Source organism: Aplidium turbinatum, chromosome 1 (assembly GCF_918807975.1).
Source record: "Aplidium turbinatum chromosome 1, kaAplTurb1.1, whole genome shotgun sequence".
In the NCBI taxonomy this organism is placed as follows: Eukaryota; Metazoa; Chordata; class Ascidiacea; order Aplousobranchia; family Polyclinidae; genus Aplidium; species Aplidium turbinatum.
This window is the reverse complement of record NC_137472.1, coordinates 13,343,940-13,354,963: the sequence shown is the minus strand read 5'-3', so window position 1 is coordinate 13,354,963 and position 11,024 is coordinate 13,343,940. Positions and strand designations below refer to the sequence as shown.

The 11,024-nt window shown below is 34.6% G+C and overlaps 2 protein-coding genes across 2 annotated transcripts in view; one reads left to right on the top strand and one right to left on the bottom strand.

Annotated features, from left to right (window-relative positions):
* The first annotated feature begins 419 nt into the window (after nucleotides 1-419).
* The window catches only part of LOC145768879 (chitin synthase chs-2-like), a 47,319-nt gene continuing 36,714 nt past the window's right edge, over nucleotides 420-11,024 (top strand). The window contains exons 1-4 of the mRNA XM_082580487.1: nucleotides 420-498; nucleotides 4,697-4,853; nucleotides 5,803-6,027; nucleotides 6,845-7,075. Of these exons, the coding sequence (XP_082436613.1) occupies nucleotides 434-498; nucleotides 4,697-4,853; nucleotides 5,803-6,027; nucleotides 6,845-7,075 (678 nt within the window). The 5' untranslated portion in view covers nucleotides 420-433. The remainder of the gene's footprint in view (nucleotides 499-4,696; nucleotides 4,854-5,802; nucleotides 6,028-6,844; nucleotides 7,076-11,024) is intronic.
* Nucleotides 8,601-9,834, bottom strand: LOC145768886 (uncharacterized). The gene is made up of 3 exons (XM_082580495.1): nucleotides 9,713-9,834; nucleotides 9,397-9,482; nucleotides 8,601-9,123 (listed from the first exon to the last, which is right to left on the bottom strand). Exons 1-3 carry the CDS (start codon nucleotides 9,825-9,827, stop codon nucleotides 8,977-8,979), a joined length of 348 nt encoding a protein of 115 aa, XP_082436621.1. The 5' UTR covers nucleotides 9,828-9,834; the 3' UTR covers nucleotides 8,601-8,976.

Below are 11,024 nucleotides of genomic sequence, written 5' to 3'. Positions count from 1 at the left end.
GAAATCACGATTGCCAGAGTTGGTGAAACGAATTATGTCAGCATTGAAGGCGCACTGGACAACGCTAACCGAGAACTGCCAACCCTTTTCACTCTTCGTGATCACATTATACCTACAAAATTTGGAATCCTTAAGCAAACAAAGCCATCCGAAGCTGCCGCTGGAAAGCATACCGTTCCATACGCGTCGACGTCATCCAACAAAATTGGTGAGAAAAGAAGTTTTATGATTAGATATACATTTATTTCAAAGATTGTTAATAATCTACTAGATGCCGTGTACCTTTTACTTGCCTGGAAAATTTATTTGTTCGTTTGGAGTTGAGGAAAACAGTACTAAGTTTTTAACAGTTCATTTTCAACTACTGAATAGATTTGATTAAATTCTTCTGCATGCAGGTAACGAGCAGTGGTCAGTGAAAAGCGCGTCAAACATGCAACCAAGTCAAAACCTTTATGATGATGATGATGACGCCTTGTTTGGGGAAGAAGAACCACTGTAAGTAAAATTTTTTTTTAGAAAAATACAATTTTCTGAACACAGTTTTGTAAACTGATCCACGGGTTTTCGTTTTAGTTTTGTTGAGCTGCTACAAGTGCATTATGTTAAAATATTATATTAACTTTTGACTTGGCTAAAAATAAATCAGAAACACAGTTTCATAAGCCATAGTCTATATACAGCTAGATTTGATATAATAAGAAGGAACTAACTAAAATTTAAGGAAAAATAGTGGGCTTAAAGCAAACACAGGTTAACGTTTTGTCGGTCTCACCACTGGTGCTTTGGTAACTAAAAAAAGAAAAACAAAACAAGAAGCATCATGCAAAATCTAAATATTTCGATTAATTTTCTTAATTTCTTGCATCTAAATTTTTTTTATTTTTTAGAAGTACTGCAGTTCCCTCATAATTTTTCACTATTTCACCAATGACACGATTTGAGTTTGAGCATGGCCACCTAAAGATACGGCCTGATTTGTCACATTTTGCAGAAATTTCCAGGTTTTTCTAACTTTGGGCGAACGTTTAAATAATTTTTTCTAAAAATTAAATTTTTACGCTTTACTCTTTTTCCCAGATGACACAATAGGTTTTATCATCCTCACATGTTGAAAAATAAACAAAATTTGATTTCGAAGATTTTAGTCAGACTGTTAATTTTCAAATAACAGTCTGATTTAGCGTTTTTCAACTTACTTTTTCTCATTAGCTATTGCTTCCCCAAGGCAACAAACAAGTTTTTTGTCATTAGGAAATCGCAAAAAGTAAAAACATCTAAAAAAGTGTCAGTCAAGCACTAGCAGTAGCTGTAATCAAAATCTGCAAAATGTGACAAATCAGGCCGCATCTCCAGAGGGCCATGGTTTGAGGTTAAGGACTTTTCAATTTTTCATGTCCTTTCGAAGTGGAATTATTGAATTTGTTTTGTTTCGCTTTGAAAGAAAAGTATTTTTTTTTTTTTTTTTGTAAATTTGAAACGAAACTAAAAAGTTCACCAGTCATTCAAACACCAAACAAGAATAATTTGAAATTTTAGAGTGTTTTATTTTTTATTGCACCTTTCCAATGTCTATTCTACCTCAACACTATGAAAGTAGGTCTTCAAGGACCAACGGCAAAGAATAGTTCTTTGTAACCAAGCATGTTATGAAATTCCCAAAGAGAAAGGGAATTGAGAAAACTATAATCGCAGTTAGATTGTTGTAAGTAAATAAAAGTGTTAAATATCTTACTCCAAATCATGACATCATTAAAATCATAACATCCATACAAAATTTCCTTTTGCTTTTTCGAGTAAAGTCTTCTTCAAACGAGATGTACACGCTTGTGATAATATTGCTACACTGCAGAATAAAAATTTATTGAGCCCTTTTTGATATTAAAAAAAACAAACAAAACTATATGCGGTCCTTGTGGAAGCTATTATGACGTGAATTGAGTTACAAAAGCAATTGGGTTCAATGTATTCAAAACTATGTAGCCTAATTACAAAATGGGAATGTGTTTAATACGATGTCATAAAGCAACAGTAAAGCTTTCATAGGAATGGGAGATCGCAATTTGAAAAATTTTCAAAGCTGACATAAAACAGAGAAGCATTTATATAGCATTTAAAATTTAATAGCAATTTTCAAACAATCGAGTAGAGCAAAAATATTTGCTGGTTTAAATTGAGCAAAAATCTCAAGTAAATTGCTTTTTTCTTTTGTTACGTCAAAACTAGAGCAAATACATCCCAAGCATGCTTTTCGCTTGGTTTCAAATCACAAGATTTTCTATTACATTTGTTGCGATTCTTTGTTTTATTTTCTTGACCTGGCTAGTTGCAGACAGTGCCTAACAACCATATAGAAACATTCAATATTTTTTAATTTTCCGATTTTTGCCGTTCATAAGAGTTTAGTTAGGTTGTATCACAAAGGAAATAAACGTGATTTTTTTCCCGAAAATCTTTTTACGATAAACGGAAATAATATAATTTGGTTTATCTGGTTTATCTATGTTTTATCTAAATCTGGATCACAGGCATATGGGGTCCATACCTTGCAAGTTATCTCAGTTTACCCGCTTTTGGTAAATATTACAAAATTTATTCAGTGTCCATGAAAGCACAGCTATCTGATTTTCACGATTTCATAATTCGTGGCAAAGATCGAAGATAATTTGCATTCCCAAAATTCTTTCAAATAGCTTAAGATTTTCAGAAGTGCACCACTTCTATAAAAAAAAAACTTAAAAAATGGTTTTGGCACAAAATTCATTTGTTAACGTTTTGGTTATTTGCTTTGCTTATTTTATTTGCTCAGTAAACCTTAGAAGAACAAAAAGAAAAGAAATTTACATTTGCTATTTGCAATATTTGTGTTGCATCACAATGAAACACAATCCAACGGAAAATGAAAAACCAATAACTTTCATATTTTAGAATCGAAACTGCTGTAGGCTTAATTACCCAGACAGCAAAACCTGTCATTTTTACATTGATTCAATAGCTGCAAACGTTAAATCAATGCAAAAATGAGAGATTTTGTTTTCTGTACATGTTCAATGAAGCTCAATCAAAATTTTGACAAATACTCAAAGCAAAAAATATCAATTAATGACCTAATGCTTATGGATTGAAAACTACTACATTGTATCAGTCTATTCAAAGATAAAGTAAAAATATCGCGAGATTAATATAGAATCTTTCGACCTCATGTACCGCGTCATAAAGCACTTGAAATCATGACGTGTTTATCAGGTTTGAAGAACCTAACCCTGTTTCTAGTTCAAGTGTTTGCAAATAGAGTTTCAACAAGCATTAAAGTTTAACTTGATTTTCCTGAATCTACCTGTACTAGGAATTGCATTTTAAATTATCATTTAAACGCTTAAATAAGCTTGAACCTACATTTTCTAAACCTAATGTTTTTGATTGGTTCGAAATATATTTTTTTAACTTCAAGCAACGTTGCAAACATCTTACTAACGTCATACACGTTGCAACCCACTCAAAGATTTCCAACTTTTTATTGAAACAAATTAAAAACGTCTCATAATTTTGAAATAATTAATAAGTTTTTTCAAGACTATAGCTAAACAAAACATGAACAAATTGAAGTTAATGGAGCACAAAACAAAATGTTGTAGTCGAATTCAAATCTATGTCTGCCATGTCATTTGTTGGTGAAAAAGGTAAATCTTCGCTTTCAAAAGTACAGAAAGAACCTTTACGTTCTTTAAGAATATTTTTGGGGTTTTTGGAAAGCTTCTTTATGTTTATTAGATTTGGCGTGGATGCTGTCAATAGATCCATCGTTCAAAAGATGGTTATTCAACGCTATCTAATGTAAAAGTACTGATTTTGTTTTCAGGCCATGTTTTTTAAGTAAACCTATATTTGTCACAGTTAGATAATGCTGATCAAATTATAATTCTGTCATATGCATTGTGTTATATCAAATATGGTTACTATTCTCTACACCTCTACAGCCTGTTTCACCCTAAAAGGGGATCATCAGAAGGTTCTTATTCAAATAGAATTTTTTTTCATGATAACACTTGCTACAATATATTTGAAACTTTCAAATTAATTGAACTTTCAACAAAATTAATCATTTCAAATTCTATTTACTTGTCAATTACTCAAACAATGAGAGACGTAGGAACAAGCACACAGCAGCTGTAGTTACAACCTTCTCTTTATTAGTTGTCAATCACAATTCGAACTTGTAAATTAAAAAAAATTAGTCATCTTTTTCGAAAATGGTTTAGAAGCCCTAAACATGTCATTAATTATTTTACTATTGGAAATCTTTTTACGCCTTATAGTTTTCTGTCACCAAATTATCGAATTTTAATTTTTTGTTTGGAACATTTAGCACAAAGAAAAAATTGTTGCTTTAAACCCAATACCGAATTAGCATTCAATAATAACTGCTGTATAAACCTACACAATATCAATCCACAAGCAACGTTTCAAAGAGGACGAAGACAGTAGGCTATATGTTCCTTGCCATCTCAGCAAAAATGCTTTATGATTATTGTTGAGCATATTGCGTGTGTGGAATGGTCACAGCGTACAATCTAGCATACATGTAAGCCTACAGTTTTTCAGCTCTTCAACATTCACAGTTACGTTTGGAGTGCATTGCAAGCAAAGCACAAATCGGTTAGCTAACTATGTAAACTACCTTTTTCTTTTTGCATAGAGTTGAGGTTCCTCCGTTTGATCAATTTATCTGTGAGCCGGCGGAAGATGATTCGAGAACAACTACCAATGCCATCAAATTTTTCACCAAGCTCTTCAAGCTCATCTCCTTCATCTTGTTTGGAGGGGCTGTCTTCGTAGCGGCTCTTTTCAGCAAGGTTATAGTTAAACGTTTGCTATATTTCACTGTGTTTGCGATCAAAAAACAAATTAAACACTTGTAAGCACGTTCTTGGGGCACGAAAGGGAGGGTACCACTTACAAAAATGTTATTTTTTCATGTTTTGTTTTCATATATAGGCCAACGGGGTGTACATCTAGTGGCAACGTGGTCTCAAGCTTTTTACGGCAGTTCCAGAATGTTATCCGGCCCTGGTGTCGATATTTAAGATCATTTTTAGATTTTTCTAATATTAGGCTACTACAATCAACAGACTGTTGATTTTTAAAAAGTTTTATGATTAAGTCACAACTGCGTGAATTGGAAGAACTAGGTATTTAACAGCTGTTAAAATTTGTTTTTTTCTTGCTTTTTCGTGCAATAAACATCCACAATAATCTGCGACGGTTTTATTCCAAGAAATGTCAACGTGGTGTCACCATATCCACATTCTGACTTAGACTTGTGACGCATAACACCTGCGCATGACACGCCCGTCTGAGCTCATAAGCATGTCATGACTAGTTTGGTTCCAAATGATATGTCTCACTTTTATATCATTATTTAAGTCATACTAACGTAAAAACTCAATGTTGACCAATTGGTCTAAAAATCATTTTGCAATATTGTTTGTTTTTTAGTGACATTTTCCTGCTTATTAAAGTGTGTTTCTTTTTCAGTGACATTTTCTTGCAGTTTAAAATATTGTAGTGAGATAAAACATTAAAGAACTAAATAACAATTTGCATTTAAACATACAGTAATAAACGAACAAATTTTACATTTTTGACAATCATCGGATAAGATTTTAAACGGATCGTTTTATTTTAAATTTTCTGACGGACAATCTTACTATTTCTGCTTTATGCACTCGCGTATTTGCATCACTATTTCAGCTTGAATGCCTAATTTTCTGGAAAGTTCATAACTATTTAGTTATCTTACAGGCTGCATTGATGGTGCTTGTTAACAGTGCAAAGCCTTATGAGCCTGTAGCAACAAGCGCTGGGAGTCAGCAACTTATCCTTTTGGAGCACGATGTTGTTCGGTCATGGAGTTACATCATATTACTTGTGATGCTGCTTGTACCAGAAGTGCTGACCATGATGTACAGCTTGTACAGAATTATCATGAAGCCAGAAGACTGGATCAGCATAGATGCACTGCTTTGGGTATGGAAATGTTTGATATATGAAATTTTTAGTTACTCCTTTTAACCAGAGACATTTCCAACTTCTAATGGTGATGCAATGATACTCAATAGCGATACTTGGCAATCGAAAATCGCATTGGTACTGGGCCCAAATTATCCTTTCAACGGCCCTGATGATATTTATGACAAGAAATCTTTTCTGTTTAAGTTAAGGGGTTATCGTTGGACTTTTAAGTTTTAAATGCTTAAGCCTAATTTAGATGCAAAGTGTTACACTAAAGTTCTTTTTAATTAATGCTCCACTGTAGCCGGCATAAAAGTTAAAGAACAAGAATTTGTCAATAAAAAAAAGACTCAAGAACTCAAGATTCATCAGCCATTAAAAATATCTTCTTGCTTACAAACGTTGCACCAACACGTTTAAATTCAATGTGTAACGATAAAAACTTTACCTTTGAAAAGTTAGGCTAACAATACTTACGTCACTGAACAAAGCTTTTAAAAAAACGTAAGTTTTTGGTTTGTAAAGGGATGTCAAACCAAGTATCGAACGATATTACACGTTAATAAAATCAAACCGTTTAAGAAAAAAATTAACTACTATTAACTCAAAGTTTAAAAAGATGTGATTTCAAAAGTAACTTAGCTTTTAATCGCAGGTCATGGCATGCCGCAGTATATTAATTGCAGTAAGATCTATAGGTAGCATATAACGTCCACGTTTTGTCGCTTCTACCTTTTTCTACACCTCTGTTATGTTTGGCATAATTGTTTTTCGTTGTGAATGTCTGAATTAAAAACTAACTAAACTGTCAATTTTGCATTGTCTATTACAGGGAGGATTGTGGGAGGCATTACATGCAATTGGCGAATCAATATTGTTTCTAAAAGTGCTGCCATATTTGGATGCGACAATGGCAATATTGGTTATGCCTCTGATCGCGATTATTCCTATCTGTTTGCACATTCATGCCCGGGTTCTTTCAGTCACTCACAACAGGAGCCGATACCAACAGTCGCTACAATATGAACGAATTAAGAATTTGATTCTCACAATCGTGGCGTTTGTAAGTAGTTGTTTATTGTTTGGTCTAATATATCAATAAGTGTATAATGTATAAATCAAATACAGTTATTATTCACTAAAGATGGGCTGTGTAACCTTTGTTCGGAGCATCAGAAATCTTTTACTCAAATAGAATAATACTGTATAGGTGTGTGAAACAAAAGTTTTATGATCTATCAATGAAAGAAAATTTGGCAGTTGCAAATAAACAGAGTTCAATGATGTCGATTTTTTTTTCAGCAAAAGTAAAAAACGCGCCTGTGTGTAACTTGTGTTTTGAAAGTTGGTGTTTTCAGAAATTAAACAACACTTTAAGTGTTAGGAGCAAAATGATTGAAACGCCTGATTAATCTAATCAAAAAATAAAGAGCCCAAAATGTAGATACCAAACTCATGTTCAGCAAACAAACGTTTTGAGACACTATACTGCACTGTAAACGAAAAAGGCTCGAAAAAGAACCTATAAGGGAGCTACTGCGAATGGGGTTCTTTTTAAAAAAAGAACCGTTTATGGGGTTCTTGAAAGAACCTATAAGGGAGCTACTGCGAATGGGGTTCTTTTTAAGAAAAGAACCCTTTAGGGGGTTCTTGAAAGAACCTATAAGGGAGGTACTGCGAATGGGGTTCTTTTTAAGAAAAGAACCCTTTAGGAGGTTCTTGAAAGAACCTATAAGGGAGCTACTGCGAATGGGGTTCTTTTTAAGAAAAGAACCCTTTATGGGGTTCTTGAAAGAACCTATAAGGGAGCTACTGCGAATGGGGTTCTTTTTAAGAAAAGAACCCTTTAGGGGGTTCTTGAAAGAACCTATAAGGGAGCTACTGCGAATGGGGTTCTTTTTAAGAAAAGAACCCTTTAGGAGGTTCTTGAAAGAACCTATAAGGGAGCTACTGCGAATGGGGTTCTTTTTAAGAAAAGAACCCTTTAGGGGGTTCTTGAAAGAACCTATAAGGGAGCTACTGCGAATGGGGTTCTTTTTAAGAAAAGAACCCTTTAGGGGGTTCTTGAAAGAACCAATACAGGGTTGTTTCAATAACCCCCAAAGGTTTTTTTTTCTTAAAAAGAACCTTTTTGAGGTACTATCATGAACCTTCTGAACGTTCGATAAAATACCTTTCAGGTTTTTTTCTTATTTAGTACCTTTTTGAGGTACTATTATGAACCTTTGATAAAATACCTTTCAGGGTTTTTTTCTTATTTAGTACCTTTTTGAGGTACTATTATAAGCCTTCTGAACGTTCGATAAAATACCTTTCAGGTTTGTTTTCTTATTTAGTACCTTTTTGAGGTACTATTATGAACCTTCTGAAGGTTCGATAAAATACCTTTCAGGGTTTTTTTCTTATTTAGAAATTTTTTGAGGTACTATTATGAACCTTCTGAAGGTTCGATAAAATACCTTTCAATTTTTTTTCTTATTTAGAAATTTTTTGAGGTACCAATTAACCTTCCTATGGTTCCAATAGAAACTTTTAGATAAACTTACAGTGCAATAACTGCTTAAGGTTTTATTGAAAAAGACAGTATACACAGCAAATTTACCTTCACAAATCAAGATTATCAAGAAATCGTGTTTTGTAGAAATGAACAAGTGGAAAGAAAACGAAAAACGATGAAGCATCTTCATTCTTTACATATAGGACGATAAAAAATACAGACCACAACAACTACAAAAATTACATAGGATGATGGATAGCTTTTAAAGAGCTAAGAAAACATGCTTGCAACAACGAGATACCGGTGCACGTTTTCTGATCTCCTAAAAACCTTCCGAGCATCCTGCATAATCACTGCCCATTACAATTTATTCACAAAACGCAATACCTTGCTTGTTACCTCCACATCTAAATGTAAAATGTGGGTAGACAAAAAAGACAAGGTATGCTTAGTGGATTTGGGGTAGGCTACTGGATGTTAAACACCCAGTAAGTACTCAACAGCACGGCGACTGCATCCACTAAATTATCCATGCCAATTACTTGACATCCGGCGACCATGACAGTGAAGCCATCTTCTTTAAACCGTACAACCGGATATGTTGATTCTGGATTCTACAACAAACAATAAGCATATAGATCAACTCGATGGCCAGCACAAGTGCGGGCATTGAGCAACATTCGCTTCACTAAACAATATAATGGGAGGGAGACACACAACCATCAAGGGCCTTTTTCTTGGTATCACATTTAGCGATTATCAATCAAGTGCGATGGCTCGCTATGCAGGACATCAGTAATGTTCTTAATCAACTTTTACATTCTTAATTAGCTTAATTATAATCACCAATTGCTGTAACAAAGCATGCATTGAAAATTGATGCTTACTGCATTGGTTGTGATGTAGCCATTATAACTATCATGAAAGAGTGACGGTACCGTGAGTAGCCAGCTTGGAGTAAACTCGTCCTTGTCTAAAAAATGAACTATTATCTATTAATTAATAGTTACTATGCATACTGTACGAACTACAAATAAGGGGGCGTTCAACGTCAACCGGTAACTGGGGAGGGTACCTAAAAGTTGATATTGGAGGAGGGGGTAAAAAACTGGGTGACGTCAATTGTGAATCCTTCTCTTCAAGCAAGAAAAAATAGTTTAAACTTAACTTGATATAATGAAAATGCACGTTTAGTCATGCTACCTGTTAAGTTCAGGATGTCCGCCGGCAATTTCTGCTTTTTAACGTTCTGATAAAAACGGTGGTAGCTAGTTTCTGAGAGCAGTTCAACACAATCCTTTTGCACCAAACTGTTCATTTCTTCGATCATCTGCACAGACAAAAACCTCAAATTAACCCTCACATACATCCACTATTTCTATCATTATATAGGATATATTAAAACTCATATAGTATAAACACAGGGTCAGTCGGATAATAATCCTTAAAAGCGAAATCTATTTGTCAATTAATCATGCTTCTGTGTTTATACTGTGAGTTTACTACACTAAGCTAGCAAGTTCCAGCAGCGATCGCCTGATAGTTATCGCCTGATATATCTGATGTCAGCTAGATCCTAGTCACCTTACTAACCAGTACGTTATACTGGCTTTAGTCTTGAAACAGTGCCATATGTATATAAAAATGAACGTAATGTTCAACATACCCAAATAGCGGTTCCTAACGGCGGATATTTCGCTTGCAGATCCGCAACCGACATTTCGTTCACATCGTGCAAACGCGTGGATCGAGTGCGCAACATTCGGTCGCGAACCGACCGGTTGTTGCGACGGCTTTCCCCCTTCGCCATCTCCCCTTTCAATTGCTTCAAATGACGCTCAATGCTGAAAGCATCTTCTACCTCGCCAACCAACTGTAAAACACAACAATTAGCGCGTACACAACCATTCAATATCAACAAAGACAGCATCGGCCTTCTTTTTAGCCAAAAGGCAGTCCTTGATCATACGACTGAACTTGCTCTACACTTGATCTTCTACGCCTAACAGGAAGATAGTAAAGCTCTCAACCACGACTTCAAAGCATGTGCAGTGTGGAGTACAAGCTCCTGACAGATTGAGTCAGAGCCAGCAGTCAGAAAAGTGTATAGTAGTCGGTTTCTGTACTGTTTCTTGTTAAAATGGGCCAATATGCCTATGAAAAGTCAAATAAAACCGATATATAGGCTATTACATTTCAGACTAATCAACTAGTAAATTAATACCTGCAGATTTTCACTGATTCTTGATATTTTGCACCTCATATCCATATCAATACTATCATCACCATCATCAATAGCAGAAGTCGACTGACCTTTCTGCTTGCCGTATTTTTGGACCAAATAGTTGTAGCATACAGATCTTCACGAGTTCATTTCTGCACTTCGATAGTTGGCATAAAATGATACTATCTTATGCAGCAGCAGATGTCTTGACTCTATGATACACTAATCTAATTATCGTAAACTGTGAAATGCGTTGTAGCCACCACTCAATATCTGTTTTGTTTTGATGGA

Coding starts and splice junctions, on each gene's coding strand:
- LOC145768886 (XM_082580495.1), bottom strand. CDS start 9,827: ATGAACAGTTTGGTGCAAAAGGATTGTGTTGAACTGCTCTCAGAAACT. Junction 9,483..9,712: donor GGACATCCTGAACTTAACAG/GTAGCATGACTA, acceptor TTCATTTTTTAG/ACAAGGACGAGTTTACTCCA. Junction 9,124..9,396: donor GCTACATCACAACCAATGCA/GTAAGCATCAAT, acceptor TGTTTGTTGTAG/AATCCAGAATCAACATATCC.